The 19,907-nt window shown below is 52.5% G+C and overlaps 2 protein-coding genes across 6 annotated transcripts; both read left to right on the top strand.

The window, feature by feature from the left end:
- Positions 1-197: 197 nt before the first annotated feature.
- Positions 198-12,782, top strand: RNF31 (ring finger protein 31). 5 transcript variants are annotated; one of them, XM_014467623.2, is made up of 21 exons: positions 199-984; positions 1,072-1,218; positions 1,370-1,525; positions 1,737-1,805; positions 1,897-1,972; positions 2,229-2,400; positions 2,899-3,286; positions 3,464-3,751; positions 4,027-4,275; positions 4,392-4,577; positions 4,684-4,890; positions 8,200-8,373; positions 8,457-8,555; positions 8,642-8,731; positions 10,395-10,509; positions 10,625-10,743; positions 11,016-11,129; positions 11,246-11,303; positions 12,000-12,096; positions 12,368-12,536; positions 12,648-12,782. In XM_014467623.2, exons 1-21 carry the CDS (start codon positions 793-795, stop codon positions 12,699-12,701), a joined length of 3,219 nt encoding a protein of 1,072 aa, XP_014323109.1. In that variant the 5' UTR covers positions 199-792; the 3' UTR covers positions 12,702-12,782. The 5 variants fall into 5 exon arrangements, 3 of the variants coding, with proteins under 3 accessions (XP_014323109.1, XP_014323108.1, XP_023599422.1); XM_014467622.2 differs by having other exon boundaries at positions 200-984; positions 3,461-3,751; XR_002826145.1 differs by lacking the exons at positions 11,246-11,303; positions 12,648-12,782 and having other exon boundaries at positions 198-984; positions 3,461-3,751.
- A 56-nt stretch (positions 12,783-12,838) lies between these two features.
- Positions 12,839-18,317, top strand: IRF9 (interferon regulatory factor 9). Its single transcript, XM_006102252.3, has 9 exons — positions 12,839-13,413; positions 14,379-14,559; positions 14,870-15,053; positions 15,307-15,437; positions 15,527-15,617; positions 15,714-15,785; positions 16,416-16,757; positions 17,657-17,772; positions 17,905-18,317. The coding sequence occupies exons 2-9, from the start codon at positions 14,380-14,382 to the stop codon at positions 18,031-18,033; spliced, it is 1,245 nt and encodes a 414-aa protein (XP_006102314.1). The 5' UTR covers positions 12,839-13,413; position 14,379; the 3' UTR covers positions 18,034-18,317.
- The last annotated feature ends 1,590 nt before the right edge of the window (positions 18,318-19,907 follow it).

Here is a 19,907-nt window from a genome sequence, read left to right as displayed (position 1 = left end):
GCCAGGTGGGGTCCGAGGGAGGAGCTAGGGCGAGTGGAACCGCGAACGCAGAACTGGGGCGGTCCCTCCCGAGCAGGGCGGGGCTTACAGGAAGTCAGTGTTGGAATGAGAGGTGGGGAGCGGGTGCTCAGGGGTGGAGAGGCATCGGAGCTTTGGGAGGAGTAGGAGGGGGGGCCTGGGGCTGGGGCACGCTAGCAGCTATGAAAGGGAGTAGGCGGGGGCTCCCTGCCGCCCACACCCACTGGAGAAGACTCGCTGGAGCCCGGCACGGGCGCAGAGAGGGACTTCCCCAGGGCGGACCGGAGCCAGGCCTGCTGGTCAGCATGGGGAGGAAGGCTTGGAGGGAAATTAGGTAACGCCGCTCCCTGGGCTCCCCGGAAAGGGGCGGGCCAGCCTGGAGGAAGGCGGGGAATAACTCCCGCACTGGGTCAAGTAGAGACGCCCTAGGGGAGGAGCCAGGGGCCATTTACCCTTCTCATTGGCTGGGAGCCAGTCTCCCTTCATGGCCACGCCCCTTGCTTTCATGACCCCGCCCTTTCCTAACCTGAAACCCCTCCTCTTCCTCTGAAACTGGTGGCAGTCCCGCCCTCTATTCCAGTACTTCCTGTTCCCGACTACCCCTGGCTGGGGGCCGGGGCCCCTAGAGTGACCGTGGCCGGAGTGACCCCGGGAGGCTGCGCGGACTGGGTCGCGCCGCGAAGTCAGACCGCAGGCAGGAGGGCGGCGCTCGGGCCTCGCGCAGCCGGTGCGGGTCCAGGCGGGCCGCGGGCTGGGGCTGACTGCTGTCTCGGGATGCCCGGGGAGGAGGAGCAGCGGGCCTTCCTGGCTGCCCGCGAGGAGCTGGCTAGCGCCCTGCGGAAGGATTCCGGGCAGGCGTTTTCCCTGGAGCAGCTCTGGCCGCTGCTGGTCACCTCTCTGCCGCCATCCGCCCGCTACCAGCAGCTGGACGCCGCACGCCTGATCCGCTGCAATGCTCGCGGGGAGGTGAGGCCGGGCACCGCTGGGGAGGGGGACCGAGAATCTGAGCCCGAGCTAGGCGCTCACAGCTCTCTGCTCTGTGACTGCTCTCAGCCCCGGACCTACCTCAGCACCCTTTCCACGGCCCTGAACATCCTGGAGAAATATGGCCGCAACCTCCTCAGCCCTCAGAGACCGCGGTACTGGCGCGGGGTCAAGTTTAATAACCCCGTCTTTCGAAGTACGGTGGATGCTGTGCAGGTGAAGCCCCTGGAGTCCCTTATGGGAGAAAGGAATCTGGCTTGGGCTAGGGGGCGGGGGGTGTAGAAAGGGCCTGAGCAGAATGGGAAGGGGTTCAGCCCTATTGGGAAGAGGGCCTGCTGGGTGTTGACTGGTTGTGAATGTGTGGCAGGGGGGCCGGGATGTTCTGCGATTGTATGGCTACACCGAGGAGCAGCCGGATGGGTTGAGCTTCCCCGAGGGCCAAGAGGATCCAGATGAGCACCAAGTTGCTACAGTCACCCTGGAAGTACTGTTACTTCGGACTGAGCTCAGTCTGCTGATACAGGTGAGGTGTCTCAGGTCTTGAGGGCTTAAGCACCAGGGCTGGGAAGGTCTGCCTAACTCCAAAGCCAGCCTAGGGATTCCCATGCTACTAAGCCCTGGGCACGGTCCCCTCAGCAATCTGGGAGCTCCCCTTACTGTTCTTCCTGTGCATGTTGGGGGGACCAGGTCTTAGAGGGACTGTAGGTGGGAACTCTTCTTTATCTTGTTTACAGAATAATCATCCAAGACAGCAAGCACTGGAGCAGCTGCTGAATGACAAAGCCGAAGATGATGCAAGGAAGGCAGGAATGGGGCTTTGGGGCCTGGTGAACAGAGTGGACAGGGGTTGGGGACTCTCCAAACCCTTGCCCATTCCCTGCCCTTTTTCCTCAGATGCTACAGCTCTCAGAGTTTGCCCCCCTACTGAGAGAGATTGCTCCTGGCCCCCTCATCACACCCTCTGCCCCAGGTATTATTGGTCCTATCTTGGGAGGGGCAGGGTTAGTAGACCGTATGGATGGAAATTTGGAGCCCTTCTCTGTCTACCTTCTTGGTTATCTTTCTTTTTTAAAAAGAGGTTAAAATGGTTTCCTTAAGTCCAGATATGTGGAAAGTAGTCTGACTGGTTCCCCCCTTCTTCCCCCTCGCCCCCGCCCCAAATCACATTCAGATGTAACCTGGCCTTTTTCAGAAAGATGTTCTATTCTTTCTCTCCTGTTTTCCAGGCTCCACTCCTGGTCCTTGCTTCCTCTGTGGTTCTGCCCCAGGCACACTGCACTGCTCAGCCTGTAAACAGGCCTTGTGCCCAGCTTGTGATCGCCTGTTCCATGGGCACCCATCCCGTGCCCATCACCTCCGCCAGACCTGGGCCCCTCACGCTGCCAACTTGACCCCTAGGTGAGAGGCCTTCTCTTCTGGGAGGGAGTGAAATTGAGAGAACTTAAAATTATTTGAGAATTTTCTATGTACCATATTCTGTGCTAAAGACTGTTTTATAGAGGGCAAGTAGCAAGTAGCTAGTAATTGCCCTCCAGGAGATCACAGACATACATGTTAAGCAAGTAGCAGTCACAACAAGATAGATTATCATGGTGTGCAAATAGGTAATAGGAGGATGCAACCCTGTCTGAAGATCAGCTCAATCAGCTGACAGTATTTTAAGCACCTAGAATGGGTCAGGCCCTATGTTAGGGATCTCTATCAGCAAGATGTAAACTTTAAGCTGTCATTTAAGTGTTGAATAGGCTACGGGTATGGGAGTGTTCCAGACAGAACAAAATGTGTAAAGGCGAGAGCCATGTATCATCATGCAGGGAATGAGGGATGCCCAGGGTGGGGGACCCAAGCACCAGGGGACCCCCCCTCAGCAGGCCATGTCTGCTTTTTCCATTGCAGCTTACCTCCCGCAGCTCCACCACTGCCCCAGCTAACGTCCTTGCTGGCCCTCGGAGACAACTCTCTTTCGTCCCCTGATCCTGCAAGTGTCCGTCTGTCCTGGCACTGTGCCACCTGTTCTGTGCTAAATAAACCTTGGGCAGTGCTCTGTGAGGCCTGTGATCGGCCCAGAGGCTGTAAGGGGTTGGGGCTGGAGATTGAGGGTCCCCAAGGAGCTGGCGGCCTAGAACCTGAACTTGCACGGGGTCACTGGGCCTGCCAGAGCTGCACCTTTGAGAATGAGCCAGCGGCTGTGCTGTGTGCCATGTGTGAGCGACCTCGGCTGGCTCAGCCTCCTAGCTTGGTGGTGGATTCTCAGGATGGTGGCATTTGCCTGCAGCCCCTTCAGGTAACCTGTTCCTGGCCTTCCCGGCTCTTTATTTGCACCTGTTACCGTAAGCCATTCTCTACCTCTTCATCCCTGGTTTTCCATCAGTTTCCCCTTGTCTTCCAACCCGCTCCCGACATTTCCATCTTGAGCCTCAGCCAACTTTCAATGGGATAATTCTTTCTGCCTTCCCAGCAGAAAGATACTTTGCTCTCCTCGGACCAGACTTCGATCTGGTACTGTATTCACTGTACCTTCTGCAATTCGGGCCCTGGCTGGGTATGTGCTATGTGTAACCGGACCAGCAGCCCCATCCCAGTAAAGCATGCCTCCCGGCCCAATGCCAGCTCTTTGGAAGAGCGACTCCCCAATCCAGAGCCTCCACGACGCCTCAGTGCCCCTCTGCCCAGTTCCTGTGGGGACTCTGAGAAGCAGCGCCAAGACAAGATGCGGGAGGAAGGTCGTCAGCTAGTGATCAAGATCCGGGTGAGGATTTGGGCCCGGGATGAGGTGGGGCTGAGCTGGTGGGGGAAGGAGAGGCTGCAGTCAAATAATATGAATTCTTATAAATCTGGTGATTGTTAGCCACAGCTACTTGTTATTGAACATATTGAACACTTCCCATACAATAGGTGTCATGCTTAGCTCCGCTCACATGATCATAGTCTGAGCTCAACCACTGTCAGCATTTTGGTGCTGTCTGAGGGTGGATGGAGGGCACTTTCCTGATCGGCCCTCTGTCTGGGTGGACTGTGCCTTAGGAAGGAGAAGCCGCAGGCGCCTGTCCAGAGGAGGTCTTCTCGGCTCTGCAGTACTCTGGCACCGAGGTGCCCTTGCAGTGGTTGCATTCAGAGCTGCCCTACGTGCTGGAGATGGTGGCTGAACTGGCTGGACAACGGGAGCCTGGGCTAGGTGCCTTTTCCTGTCAGGAGGCCCAGAAAGCCTGGCTGGATCGTCATGGCAATCTTGATGAAGCTGTGGAAGAGTGTGTGAGGGTCCGGCGCAGGAAGGTACCAGCTGAGCTGGAGGTGGGATAGGGTTGAAGGTTGTAGGTCAGAGCCTCTCATATTCTCTCCTTTGCTTGCTTTTTCCCTCTTTATTCCTTCTCTCCACTCCCAACTCTCAGGTGCAGGAGCTCCGATCCCTGGGCTTTGGGCCTGAGGAGGGGTCTCTTCAAGCATTGTACCAACACGGGGGTGACGTGGCACGGGCCCTGACTGAGCTACAGCGTCAACGCCTAGAGCCCTTCCACCAGCGCCTCTGGGACAGTGGCCCGGAGCCCACCCCTTCATGGGACAGTTCAGATAAGCAGGTGCTGGGAGGAGGTGAAGAGACACGTGGAGGGGGAGAGGGAAGGCTGAAGGATAGAAATGGGTCTGACAGCCACTTCTTCCCTCTCCACCTGAATCATATTGCAGAGCCTGGTCAGACGACTTTTGGCAGTCTACACACTCCCCAGCTGGGGCCGGGCAGAGCTGGCCCTATCGCTGCTGCAGGAGACACCCAGGAACTATGAATTAGGGGATGTGGTAGAAGCTGTGAGGCAGAGCCAAGATCGGGCCTTTCTGCGTCGCTTGCTTGCCCAGGAATGTGCTGTGTGTGGTTGGACCCTGCCCCGCAACCGGGTAAGCCCGTCACACTGAACCTGGCCTCAGAATGACTCTCATTCCCTTTAGACCCCCACTCTACTCCAGCCTGTCTCTGATCGTCTTTTGCTCTACAGTTGCCCATGTGCCCCTGAAGGCTTCTGGGAAGGGGAGGGCAAAATTAGGCCGCCTCTCCCAACCCCCATTTTTTAATGTTCTATTATGGAAAATTTCAAACATACAATGGTAGAGAAAATTGTATCACAGATTCTCTTCTCCACTCTCCACCATGTATTCATGACTAGGCTTCAGCAATTATAAATGTATGGCCAATGTTTATTTCTCCACACACACAGGATTATTTTGAAGCAAATCTCAGGCATCATATGGCTTATCTGCTAATATTTCAGTATGTATCTCTAAAATATAAAACGCTTTTGCCGAAACCAGTTTGGCTCAGTGGATAGAGCGTCGGCCTGCGGACTGAAAGGTCCCAGGTTCGATTCCGGTCAAGGGCATGTACCTGGGTTTCGAGCACATCCCCAGTGGGAGATGTGCGGGAGACAGCTGGTCAATGTTTCTCTCTCATCAATGTTTCTAACTCTATCTCTCTCCCTCTCTGTTAAAAAATCAATAAAATATATTTAAAAATATATATATAAAACGCTTTGAAAACATAGCCATAAATACAATGTCACATCCAAAAAGTTAACAGTAATTCTTTAATAACATCATCAAATATCCATTTTGGCCCTGGCCTGTTTTTCTCAGTGGTTAGAGCATTGGCCTGCAAACCTAGGGGTCACAGGTTTGATTCCCAGGTCAAGGGCACAGACCTCATACCTTGTACCTCAGTTGCAGGTTCCCTAGCTCCAGTAGGGGCATGTGTGGGAGACAACCAATCAGTGTGTCCCTCATGTTGATGTTTCTCTCTCTTTCTCTCTCTCCCCCCTCCCTCCCTCCCTCTTTCCTCCCTTCCACTCTCTCTAGAAATCAATGGGAAAAAATATCCTTGGGTGAGGATAAGAAAAGCAATATATACACACACACACACACACACACACACATATATATGGCTAATACGCTAAGTGTCCATCCAGGTAATGACATCACATAGCAACACCCGGTTTCCTCTCCCTAGCAACAAATAGCCTCCTTGCAGTTTCTTCAGCCCAGGAACACGACTTGCTTTATAGCCAAGTAGAAACATTTCACACTGTAACCAAATGTCTGTGAAGCGTTTTCCTGTGCCTCATCTCATTTGATCCTCACAGAAGTCCTGGAGTAGGTAGATAGGAGACTCGGTGGAATCCTGTTTTCTTTTCATTAGCCAGAAAATGGAGATTACAAAGTTTAGAAACTTGACCCGACTGAAAAGAAGTAAGAAATAGTGGACCTTGAAAATGACTTCAGGTTGTCTCATTGCACAGAATATATTTTACCCTTTGTTCTCCCTGCGTGATGTACAATAATAATCTGCTTCGTGTTGATATTTACTGCTGTGTTGCTGACAATTACCTGAAAGAGAAGTTGGGGTGCTTCACTGGACTGGAAAAAGTTTAGCTAAATGAGAAAGCAGGTCTAATTGAGCAAATTTATTCTATATCTATAAAAGGCTAAGTTGACTCATATATGTCGATACATATAAAGCTCTCGCTAGCGCCAATCTCATGCGTGTGTTTTGATCTGTCATTGTCGATTGTGAATTTGGTTGACACTTCTATTACAGAGAAAGGGCGAATAGCGATATTAAAATATTTCTTCTAATTAATTTCTTTTCAGTGTGCACAAATTCATGCACTGGGCCACTAGTAATAAAATAAATTAACAGGAGTAACTTTTTAAAAAAGTCCATTTTGTAGAAAACGGCCCCTTCTCATCTCCTGAGCCCCCACTTATTTTAGGTGAAAACTGGCAGTTCTTTGGCTAAATACAGTCCAATTTAGTTAGGCTCACTTGGTATACTTTTTGTTTTGTTTTTACTCTATTTTAAAATAATTGTGTATATATAAAATAATTGTAGATTCATAGGAGGTTGTAAAAATAGTAGAGTCCTTTGTGCTCTTCACTCACCTTACCCCAAGGTGACTTCTTGTATAATTATAGTATAAGATGAAGTCCAAAAAATAGACATGTATACATTGTTTGCTAGACTGCAGACCTAGTTTGTTTTTTCCATGGATGTGTGTGTATGTGGTTCTGTGCTATTTTAACCCATTTAACCACCACCACCTCCACAATTCAAGGTACAGACTGTTCCATCACCACAAAGAAACTACCTCATGCTGCCTTTTTGTAGTTGTATATACACAACTTTGTCCCTTTCTCCTGTCACCTGGAAATCACTAGTCTGTTCTCCATCTCAGTCATTTTGTCATTTCAAGATTATTTGTGTGTTAGCTTTTTAAAAATGTTTTTGTTAATCATCACCCGAGGATATTTTTTCCATTGAGTTTTTAGGGAGAATGGAAGGGAGGGGGAGAGACAGAGAGAGAAACATCAATGTGAGAGAGACACATCCATTGGTTGCCTCCTGCAGCACCCTGATCCAGGGCTGGGGACCAAGCCTGCAACTGAGGTACATGCCCTTACTGGAATCAAACCTGGAACCTTTCAGTCTGTGGGCCAACACTCTATCCACTGAGCCAAACCAGCTAGGGCTAGGGCTAGGGCTTTTTTATGTTTTTATTGACTTTAGAGAAAGAGGAAGGGAGAGGGAGAGAGAAATAGAAACATTGACGAGAGAGAAACATCGATCGACTGCCTCCTGCATGCCCCACACTGGGAATTAGACTCCAACCCTAGGCATATGCCCTGACCTGGAATTGAACCAGCAACCTCTTTGTGCATGGGGCGGTGCTCAACCAACTTGAGCAGGGGTTCTCAAACTACGGACCGCAGGCCACATGCGGCCAGCCAAAAAGATTTATCTGGCCCGCCGGGTGTTTTTGCCGCCGCTGTGTGCATAGGAATTCGTTCATAGTTTTTTTTTAAACTATAGTCCGGCCCTCCAACGGTCTGAGGGACAGTGAACTGGCCCCCTGTTTAAAAAATTTGAGGACCCCTGAACTTGAGTCACACTGGTTGGGCATAGGTGTTCGCTTTTAATTGATGTGAATGCCTTTAGAGGACATTGGTTAATTTACCTTAGGTGTACCATTGTCTGTTTTCCTCCACCTGACAGTCTTCAGACATTTAGGTTGCCTGCCTGGCACTTGTTGGCATATGAGGCTGCTACCCCTGCCCAGTTGTTAACTAGTGGTTTCTCAGTGAACACCTGGCTACATCCCCTTCCTCAGGCTGGCAGCTGTGGCTTCTGACCCCCTTCTCTCCCCGCTCACCCTCTAGATGCAGGCTCTGACTTCTTGTGAATGCACCATCTGTCCTGACTGCTTCCGTCAGCACTTCACCATCGCCTTGAAGGAGAAGCACATCACTGACATGGTGTGCCCTGCCTGTGGCCGCCCTGACCTTACCGATGACACACAGTTGCTCAGCTACTTCTCTACTCTTGACATCCAGGTACTGCAGATTCTGGAACTCAGGGTGCCCTGGGCTCTGAACAGGAACCCTGCCCACCCACCACTTCTGCATTCTGTCCCCAGCTTCGAGAGAGCCTGGAGCCAGATGCCTATGCCCTGTTCCATAAGAAGCTGACTGAGGCTGTGCTCATGCGGGACCCCAAGTTCTTGTGGTGCGCCCAGGTAAGTGGCCTGCCCAGCAGAGCTGACGGGAGGGTCGGGTGGTGCCAAGTCAGGCCTCAGATAGCTTCATGCTCTTGCACCCACAGTGCTCCTTTGGCTTCATATACGAGCGTGAGCAGCTGGAGGCAACATGTCCCCAGTGTCGCCAGACCTTCTGTGTACGCTGTAAGCGCCAGGTGAGGCACATCCGTCCTTCCAGAAATACCTGCTGAACGCTGGAGGTACTCTGTTAGACTCGGGGGATCCTGCAGATCAGAACAGACACGAGCTCTGGGCTCAGAGTGCTGACAGACTAGGCGGGAGGAGAGGTGAGAAGAAGGAAGGATGAGGGAGATAGAAGAAGCAGCCTGAGGGGGGAAGAAGGATGAAAGGGGAGGAAAGATGGAGGGAGGAGGGATGAAAGGTAAGGTAAAGGAGAAAGGGTGGCAGTGAGGGAGGGAAGGAAAGAAAATGAAGGAGGGAGAAAGAGCATAATTATACAAAGGCATAAGTTCTGTGAAGAAAATAAACAGGAATCTGAGATTAGGAATAATGGAATGGACCTACTTAGGATAGAGAGGTCAAGTCTACTCTAAAATGGTGTAATTTAAGCTCAGGCCTGAAAATTAAGAGGAAGAAGAGGAAGTCAACTATGCAAAGATTATTAGGACAGAAAGAACCGCACATGGAAAGGCCAAAGTCAGAAGAAAGTGTGTGGTTGGAGCCTCAAGAGCAGGGGTGAGAGTGGCAGGCAGTCAGAGAGGAGCGAGCTGCCAGATCAGGAGAGGCCTGGGGCCAAGTGAGGAAGGTAGTTGCTTTTCATCCTAAGACCAAGCAAAGGGTGATACGAGTTCATTTACCTTTTAAAAACTTTAATATTTGATACCAAAAAATTGCATCTATATTATGAGACACAATAAAATAAGCCCCTGAGCCCTGACTGTATAGCTCACTTGGTTGGTTGGAGTGTCATCCTGATACGCCAAGGTTGTGGGTTCAATCCCTGGTCAGGGCACCTGCAAGAGTCAGCCATTGAGTGCATAAATAAGTAGCACAACAAATCAGTGTTTCTCTCTTCCTTCCTCTCTCTCTCAAGTCAATTAATAAATAATTTAAAACAAAGCAAAAAACCTTGAGATCCTACCACCAAACCTCAAAACTAGGACACTCCCTATTCTGTTGAAGCTGCCTAACTTACACTTTTTTCCCCCAAAGAGTTTAGAGGTCTTTAAAGTATTTTATTGATTTCTCTTTTTTTAATGTATTTTTATTGATTTCAGAGAGGAAGGGAGAGGGGGAGAGAGAAACATCAATGATGAGAGGGGAAAAAAAATCATTGATAGGCTGCCCCCTGCACGCCCCTCACTAGGGATCAAGTCCATAACCCAGGCATGTGCCCTTAACCTGAATTGAACCAGGACCCTTCAGTCTGAGAGCCAAGGCTCTATCCACTGAGCCAAACCAGCTAGGGCTGCCTGACTTACACTTTCAAAGGCATTTTGGCTGCAAGGTTGAAGATGAACCATAGGGAAGTCTGAGTGGAGGCAGAGAAACTAGTAACTGAGGCAAGTAATTGAGGCAAGACCGGACCTGGCCCAGAGGAAGATGGTCACAGTAGGATGAAGAGAAAGGTCAGGGTTGCGAATAGACATGGTTACAGTGTTAGCTCGGCTTGGGTGTTGGAAACAAAGCTTGCTGGTGAGTCTGTGGTGGTATGAGGACATGAAAGCCCCAAGGCTGGCCCCTCAGTTTGGGATGAGAGCAATGGTGAATGGCAGTGCCATAAACTAAGCCTGGGACACTGGATAGGAGTAGAAGGGCCCAGGAGCTCCCATGTGACTCTTGCTTTCCTCCTCACAGTGGGAGGAGCAGCACCGGGGCCGGAGCTGTGAGGATTTCCAGAACTGGAAACGCAACAATGACCCAGAATACCAGGCCCAGGGCCTGGCGATGTACCTTCAGGAAAATGGCATTGGTAAGGCTGCCCCACTAGCCCTGTCTGCCCAGTAATCTATCGTTGCCAGTGGCTCTCTTCCTGAAAGCCTCGAGGAGCAGTGGCAGCCCTAACCCTGACCTGCTGTTCCTTGCAGACTGCCCCAAGTGCAAGTTCTCGTATGCACTGGCCCGAGGAGGCTGCATGCACTTTCACTGCACCCAGTGCCGCCATCAGTTCTGCAGTGGATGCTACAATACCTTTTACGCCAAGAATGTGAGCCTAGAGAATGGGGATGGGAGGGATAAAAGGGTAGGGGGCTGCCAATGGGTGTGAGGAGTAGAGGCCACTGAGGAGCAGCCCAGGGGAAGAGAAGAGGAGGCTGGTGGGTGTAAATTACCTCTCTCTGTCCCCTTTCCCCTCTGCTTGCTCCAGACCCTCCAGTGTCTCCATCTACCCCCACCCCTACACCCCTCATGCAGGGGTTCCTGAGAGGCCAGGACCCCAACAGTCTCCAACTTCCCCTCTCCTATCTGGGTTTCTGCCAGAAATGTCCAGACCCTAACTGCAGAGTGAAAAAGTCCCTGCACGGACACCATCCCCGAGACTGCCTCTTCTACCTGCGGGACTGGAGTGCTCTCCGGCTCCAGAAGCTGCTACAGGTGAGGGGTGGCCAACCAGCCTGGGTTTGCAGGTTGCCCAGGAGAGGGGGCAGGGCCTAGGATCCAGCGGGCTGGCATCAAGGATAACCTAACACCCCCCATCTGCTCCTTCTCAGGACAATCAGGTCATGTTCAACACAGAGCCCCCAGCGGGGGCCCGGGCAGTCCCTGGAGGTGAGTGTCGGTCGGGACAAACCTTGGAGGAGGGGAGAGGGTGGCTGGGCGCACACTGCAGTGAGTATAGGGGAAGCTTCAGCTTCTGAGCTGAAGACTCATCCTGTGCTGACTTTGTGCCCATTGGCGAGTTAACCTTGTTTCTTCCTCTGTAAAATGGGGGTAATATTCACTTTTCAGCTCGGCTATTTTACATGAGGCCACATTAAAGCATCTAGCACCTTGATACCAACTTTCTTCTCCCATTCCCAAAGGTTAATGTTTCATTAGTTCAGTGAGTATTTACTGAGACTTGCTAGTTGCACTGTCTTAGGTTCCATGAGGGCAACAGAAAGATGTTACATATGGTTCTAATACACCCTACTTCTTACCATCTACACAGAGTAAGACCTTCACAGAATAAGTTAACTATGCAAGGGCTAAGTCACAAAAGAACTGTCTCAGGGCGTATGTGATTATAGGCTAAAAGGCAGCTTGGATAAAAACAGGGCAACAAGGTCCCTGCTTTTGTATCAGAGCTGGTCTGCCATGATGGCATCTCTAAGTACCCCCCACCACCACCACTGTTTGAGCAGGGGCTCCTGTCCCCCGGCCCCTCCCTGGAGGCTGCCTCCCTTGCTTTCTTCCCAGTTCTCTAAGGCTTGGTTGTCAGTGGCCTTTTCCCAACAAAGGATCTTTTTCTGCCCTTACCCATAGGTGGCTGCCGAGTGATGGAGCAGAAGGAGGTTCCCAATGGGCTCCGGGACGAAGCTTGTGGCAAGGAGACGCCAGCTGGCTATGCGGGCCTCTGCCAGTAGGTGCCAGGCTGGGAGCATGATGCTGGGGAGTACTGAGGGTGTGCCCAGGCAATAAAGTGGGTCTCTGGGAGCAATAGGTCCTGCAAGGAGTAGGAGGGAGGGGCTGTCTGGACAAGGGCCTGGATAGGTAGCAGCAAGCAATGTGCTCAGGTTGGCATGCATTCACAGGTGAAGGTTGTCAATCTTATTCATCCAAGTATACCTGGGCACACTCAGTTACTACTAGCCAAACAGAAGAACAAATCTCCCACCTTCTAATCTCCTCAGGGCACACTACAAAGAGTATCTTGTAAGCCTCATCAATGCCCACTCACTGGACCCAGCCACTCTGTATAAGGTGGAGGAGCTGGAGACAGCTGTCGAGCGCTACCTGCATGTGCACCCACAGCCACTGGCTGGGGAGGATGCCCCTGCCTACCACGCCCGCTTGTTACAGGTGAAGCTTCCCCCACAACCTCACCTCTGATCCTATGCTCTGAAAGTCCCCTGTCCAGTCTGAGCTCCAGGCCTCCAGGATTATCATCATCATCTCTCTCTCTCTCTGCAGAAGCTGATGGAAGAGGTACCCTTGGGACAGAGTATACCCCGCAGGAGGAAGTAGCTGAGGGCGAGGGTCCTGGTGAGGGTCCCACGTCCTCAGGAACAGCTCCAGCACCAATAAAGAGGCATCTCCTTGCCCAGGCTTCTTGGTGGTCCTTCTTCCTGACCCCACTATCTGGGGGCACCAGGGAAAAAGGGGGGTGAACAGAGCTTTGCTGAAAGGGCCCCTACAGCCCACCACTTGATCTTCCCTGGACCCAGGACCAGAAAGGAATTGATACCATGGCTGACAAAGGGAGGTCCTCCCTGTCCAGCCACTTGGCCTGGGCTGATTTCCTCCGTCCCTGCTTCTCTTCCTTTCATCAAATTCAGCTGATACTTGAGGTCACCTAATAGGTACTAAGCAGGCACCGTCAGGGAACAGATGCTTAGGTGGCACAGAGCTATCCAGACGCCCTGGGGACAGACCAGCACACCGGGACCTCCCTGGGGAAGCAGCAGTGTCACAGAGATGGTCGGACAGGAGGAAGGAGAGTGAGCCTGCGCTCTGATGGTTCCTCCGGCGTCTGAGATTTTCAAATGCTGCTCCCCCTGGTGGCCACTCATTGCCCTGCAACTCAGGCCACGTGATTTCGGGGAAACGGACCTCCCAGGAGGAGAAGTGAAACTTAGGGAGGGGACTGTAGAAACAGGGCGGAGTTATCAGGAAGCTTCCCAGCCTGGAGCTGAGCTGAGATCAGCTGAGCCCTGGGGCAGCCTGCACAGCCGCTCAGGTAAGATCAACCAAGAACTGGTGGTAGCCTGGGTATAAAGCTGGAAGGCCCAGCCACTTGGGAGGAGGGTGAGGTTTCCTGGGGTCCCCTCTGCTAGACTGAGGGATAGACTAAAGGCCTGTGAGCCAGGAAGCGGGAGGTTGGCCTGAGTGAGAGATTGACCAGGGTCTGTGTCCCAAGCTACAGGCAAAGGCCCAGAGGACCTGCCGCTGGGTTCTGCCGCTGGGTTCGGGGAAGGAGGCTGTTGGCTCCAGGGCACTTGGCCCTGTTTGTTTTCTTGCCTCTGGCCCTGCCTACTTCTGCTCTGGCTCCGCCCCTGCCCCCTGCCCTGCCCCACCTACCCCTAGGACAAGCAGAGGCGTGTGGTGGGGGTCATAGGACAGGTGGGGATGGTGGGTGAAGACGCCTCTGCAAATGTCTAGGGATCTAGACTGAGCCTCTCACCAGGAACAGAACACCAAGGAAATTCTCTCTTCCAAACAGTGGATTCCCAAAAAGTGCTTTTTTTTTTTTTTTAATGTATTGATTTTAGAGAAAGAGGAAAGGAGAGAAACATCGATTTGTTCAGCTTATCTATGCATTCATTGGTTGATTGTTGTCTGTGTCCTGCCAGCATTGAACCTGCAACTTTAGTGTATAGTGACTATGCTCTAAGCAACTGAGCTACCCAGCCAGGGCATATTCCTGAAAAGTCTTAAAATTAAGACCAGTACCTAAGGTTTCCTTCCAGATGTCACAGCTTGGGGTGTTAAAAAAACAAAACAAAACATAATTTTTGGTAATTGCCAGTAATGTCAGAAACAAAGCTATTTGGCCTCAAGAGTATTTTGAGCTAGAGAAAAAGATGGATGGGCTCTTTGGGGGCCCTTGCCAGAATACAAACCAAGTGGCCAAGACTTGAGCCGATGTTTCCTCCCAAAGGATTGGTTGGTTCTACTGATGCTGCCTGCTGCTCTTATTCCCAGGATGGCATCGGGCCGGGCACGCTGCACCCGAAAGCTCCGGAACTGGGTGGTGGAGCAAGTGGAGAGTGGACAGTTCCCAGGGGTGTGCTGGGATGATGAAGCTAAGACTATGTTCCGGATTCCCTGGAAGCATGCAGGCAAGCAGGACTTCCGGGAGGACCAGGATGCTGCCTTCTTCAAGGTGAATGGGCCTGGGACCAACACCCCCGTCCAAGTGAGGGATGGAGTGGACACTGATGCCCAAGGGCTGTGCCTGCCTGGGTGTCAGATAAAGGGGAGAGTAGAGGACTGAACCAGCTACGTGACTGTCAGAGCCCAGTGCAAGATGAAAATGCGCAAATTACTAAGGATTTCAGAGTGGCAACAACTGAGCAGAAACCCAGCACAAGCCTTCCTGTGCAGCTGCTCAGGCTGCACATCCATGAAGCTGGCCCCGTGGCGTGTCAGCTGCGGTCTGTAACATGCCTCTCTGCACTTCGTCTGTTTCCTAGGCCTGGGCAATATTTAAGGGAAAGTACAAGGAGGGAGACACAGAAGGCCCCGCTATCTGGAAGACTCGTCTACGCTGTGCTCTCAACAAGAGCCCGGAATTTGAGGAGGTTCCTGAGAATAGCCATAGGGATGGGGCTGAGCCCTACAAGGTGTATCGGCTGCTGCCACCAGGAACCCTCCTCGGTGAGTGTCCCCTAGAATAAGCAGAGTAGGGAGGAAGGGTGGAGATGAGCTCCTGGGAGCGTGGAGGGAGGACATTGCAAACCCAGGCCCCGCAGTCAGAGTTCTACCTTGTCCCTATCCTCGGGGAGCTGCCACTCGTACCCTGGTTCCCCTGCCCAGGCTTGCCCATCCTTTCACTGCCTCCTCGTTCTCCCCTACCCTCTGACCCCCTTAAGGCTCTGACCTCTCTCTCCCCCTCAACAACATTTCACAGCCGCACCAGCAACACAGAAATCGCCCTCAAAGAGACACCGCAGCTCAGTGTCCCCTAAGAGGGAGGAGGATGAGGGTACCACAAAGAACTGTATACTCAGTCCTGCCTTGCTTCAGGACTCCCTCGAAAACGTAAGAGCTGGGGGAGGGAACTGGGTGGACCTGAGGGCAGGACAGCAACTGGGGGGGAAAGGGGTCAACAATAGATACCGTGTTTACAGGAGAAGGTCGAGGCCAATGGAGCAGCAGGCCATTCAGACTCCGGATGCAGCAGCATCGGCAGCAACAGCAACAGTCCTGAGCCTCAGGAAGGTACCACCTCCGCGCCTCTCGTCATCCCCCACGCCACACCCTCTGGCCCTTGGACTCCAGTCCCACTCTGAAATGAGTGCCTCTTCTCCCTTCCAGGCGCAGACACAAATGAGGCCCCTTTCCAAGGAGATCCGGTGTCTCCGGAGCTTCTGCCCCCTCCAGGCTCAGGTACCTAGCACGTCTAACTTATCCCCGCTCCCTGTCGCCACAGGTCACCTTCCTGTGGCTATTCGTGCATTATCTAATGTCAGGCTTGCAGCGACTTGGGCTCACCTTACCCAGACAGAGCCACTGGTTTCTCGGCAGTGTACCTGGCCAGCTACAGACTCTGAGCAGCTTGCTCCTCGGAAATACCCCCTATACATTCTGTTCCCTGGAAATCCACTTTGAGACATGGATTTCTGTAGAAAGACCAAATCTCTTGGATTTTCTTATAGACTGTAAGACCCTGAGCATTAAGCCTTGAGGCCCCAGTGGGAATCTGATTGTTGGCTACTCTCCCGAGTGGTAGGAAAGTCTGACAGGAGGCCCCTTGCTGGGGAGGCTGAGGGGATGAGGATGAGGAGTGGCGGTGCTTTCCTAAACTCAGGAGGTGTAGCTGCTGTCCCTGCTCCACAGCCTGCTTTGTCCTCCCCAGCCCTTGCCTGGTTTCCTGTCTGGGCCTCGTGTTCCTCAGCAGCAAAGCGAGGACATTGGATTTGCAAGAGCCCCTCTTTGTTTCCCCAGAGCCTATGCTGACCAGGTGTATGTCCCCTTGCGGGGAGGCACTTGGTGCAGTCGGTCGCTCTCTGTCCACAGACTACTCCCTGATGCTCACCTTCATCTACGATGGGCACGTGGTGGGCGAGGCCCAGGTGCAGAGCCTGGACTGCCGCCTGGTGGCCGAGCCCTCCAGCTTCCCGTGCAGCATGGAGCAAGTGGTATTTCCCAAGCCCAGCCTGCAAGGACCCACCCAGCGCCTGCTGAGCCAGCTCGAGAGAGGTGTCCTGGTGGCTAGCAACTGCAGAGGCCTCTTTGTTCAGAACCTTTGCCCCATCAGCATCTCCTACAGTGCGCCCGAGTGCCCACCTGGTCCACGCCCGCATAAGCTGCACAGCAAGGAGTATGGGGAACTCTTCAAAACCGCCCACTTCTGCAGAGGTGAGGTTGCTGCAGCCCAGCTCCTGACCTCCCCCCGCCCCCGTTAGTCTTCTCTGTACTCTTCCCCCTGCACTTCCGCCAGCAGATCCACCATCACAGTCCATGGATGGCACCCTGCACTTGCTGGTGCACATCCTGGGAGGCCCTGTGCTCAGCCGTGGCAGCTGCCTGGCAGCCTTCCTTCCACAGTCCATGCCGCGGAAGATGAGGCTCAGGTGGAGTCCAGCACAAGAGCATCACAGCTCAGAGAGCACCATCACATGGACGTGTGCAGTAATCATGGGAAGGTGCACCTCGTGGGCCTCTCCTACACACACGCACACACATTCAGGAGAGCTGACACGGGTCACACACTCTGGCCCTACCACACTCCAGGCATCCCCTCAAATTGCCCCTTTCCCATCCACACTTGGAATTCCATTTCCTGCCTCCATTCAACTCTAAATCTGGCCTTGGAAGTGGGGCCAGGAGTACAGGGACACAGAGCTTGAGTGTTTCCTGGGCCGTGGGTGCCCTGACACAGGCAAGATAGTATGAGCAGGCAACCAAGGTGTGCGAACATGTGTGTGAGCAGCCAAGGCTGCTGCTGAGAAGATGCTAAACTCCCAGCAGTGAACATGTCAGGGGGTGTAGAGTCGGCTACCGCTAAGTACTTCCTGCTGGAGGAAGGAGTACTTTTTCCTGTCTGCACACGGGTGAGTACCACTTAGTCCTAGCATTTCTCCTGCACAAGGCAGCAGCCTTGTGACCCTGTAGCTCCTGTTCTGGCCTTCATCTCCAGGTGGCCCCACTGCCACCTCTCTTTCTCCATTATGGGTTCTTCCCTGTTCCCTCCCTCCCTGCCTATGGCCCTCTCCCTTCTCTTTTTATTCTTCCAACTCTTACCTTCTCTCTTTCAGACTTGGAGAGGTACTTCCGGGGCCTGGGCCCCCCACCCAAGTTCCAGGTGACACTGAATTTCTTAGAGGAGGACCCTGACCCCAGCCACACCCCACAGAGTCTTATCTCAGTTCAGGTGAGTCCAGGGCAGGGTGAGAATAGCTGCCTGTGTAGGCGAGGGGGTCCAGGAGAAGGGCCCTGGGGTGGGCAGGGGGGGTGGCTGCCCTGCTGTGCTCATGATGCCCTCTTCCCACCTCTTCTGGCACAGATGGAGCAGGCCTTTGCTCGGCATTTACTGGCAGAGCGTCCAGAGGACCAGGCAGCCGCTCTGTCCCTGGTGCAGAGCCTGGAAGACCTACCTTCCTCCTCTCTGCTCGGTTCTTCCTATTTTCTCTGAAAGAGACTCATTCTCCACACTATGAACCTGCCTCCCTCGGTGATAATTCTTAGTGGTTGTCTGTGATGGTATGTCCTTCAACTCCTCATGGTGTCTGGCTGGTTTTTAGCCATTTTTTTATTTGTTTGTTTTAATTTTTGAGATATACCCTCTTTTATCTCTGAGGAACTGAACTGGGAAAGTCCAAATGGTGTGAACTCAGGGGGACCATTTCCTCTTTCCCCAGCCCTAAAGCCAAGCACTTTATATTTTCTGTTTAAAATAAAATTTTATTGAAAAAGGAATCCGGATCTGATTTGTTTGGAGGATAAGGTAGCAGGGGTCACGGAGATAACCGAGATGTGACATGAGAGTCGGGCACTGGGGTTTTCTTCCTGCTGGCATCTCCGGGCCCCGTTCCTCTCCTCCACCCACAGGTTCTGTCAGGGAACAGTCTGAGCACTGCGGGTTTGCGGCCTGGCTTCTGTACCTTCTACCCAGGATTAGGGTCAGGGTCAGCCCCCAAAAGGGACACTGAGACTACAGCCACCAACTTTACATGAGAAGATCCTGGGCTCCATAGTTCTTCACTAGAGCCGTCTAATTTGGGCCTTACAATGGGCCTAGAGTTGGACTCTAGACTGGAGGTATGAATGAACAGAACTTGAAGGTGACCTGACACCATGGCCCAGAGGCCTTGGGGCCTGCTGGGAGGGGAAATCAGAGGGAGGAGTCTGGCCAGACCCCCCCAGGAGTCTGGCCAAGACTGCTGTGTCACCAACACTCTGTTCACAGATTTGAGGGGTCCAAATAAGCTTTCCTCACCCCATGTTTATTTGCCACCAAACTGGACATTTTTTCTTCACAAGGTCACTTGTCATCCTTCTTTTCTGTATATAATCAATTCCAGCAGAATAGTTTAGACCTAAATCACCACTTACTGATTGCCATGGCCTCCAGCTTCCCCCTTCCAGCACACACACTAGATTAGAGGAGAAGGGGCCTCCCAGACCAGGTTCCTTCCTGTCATGTCACTCATAAGCCTTCAGTGGCTCATGTATCACCTATGTGATCAAATCTAAATATCTAGAAGCTTGAGGATCTTGCTGGCTCACTTGACAAACTTGAGTGCTGCTTTTGAGTTTTTCTACCTCCTCAGGCCTTCTCTTCAGTCTTTCCCATCATCCTCCAGGCATTGAAGAAATCAGGTACTGAGTGCACAGGTGCACAAGCCCTGTTGTGCCCTCAATTTGCTGAATTCCCTCCTGGACCTTTGTACCTGCTCCCTCCTTCAGGTCGGCGCATGACTTGCCTCCTCTCTTCCCTGAGCACCCACCTAAATAGCAGTCTTCACTACTCTATATTCTCCTATGCTGTATCGTTTTTCTTCATAGTACAGACCACTTCACATATTTCTATTTGTCAGTTTGTCTATCTTCTCTCCTTCCTTACTCTTTGAGAACAGGGATTTATTCTGTTCATTGCTATATTCCCGGTGCCTAAAAGAGCACCTGGCACATTGTAGGCACTTGTGCCCAGCCGGTGTGGCTCAGAGGTTGAGCATCAACTTATGAACCAGAAGGAGGTCACGGTTCAATTCCTGGTCAGGGCACATGCCTGGGTTGTGGGCTTAGTCCCCAGTGGGGTCATGCAGGAGGAAACCAATCAATGATTCTCTCTCATCGTTGATGTTTCTAACTCTCTCTCCCTCTCCCTTCCCCTCTGAAATCAATAAAAATATAAAAAAATAAAAAACGGCCTAAAGCCCTGGCCAGTTTGGCTCAGTGGATGGACCGTCGGCCGGCAGACTGAGGGGTCCCAGGTTTGATTCCGGTCAAGGGCATGTACCTCGCTTGTGGGCACATCCCCAGTGGGAGGTGTGCAGGAGACAGCTG

Source organism: Myotis lucifugus, unplaced genomic scaffold (assembly GCF_000147115.1).
Source record: "Myotis lucifugus unplaced genomic scaffold, Myoluc2.0 scaffold_406, whole genome shotgun sequence".
NCBI classification, from domain to species: domain Eukaryota; kingdom Metazoa; phylum Chordata; class Mammalia; order Chiroptera; family Vespertilionidae; genus Myotis; species Myotis lucifugus.
Note: the sequence above shows the minus strand (reverse complement) of the source record. Positions and strands in the feature narration are given on the sequence as shown.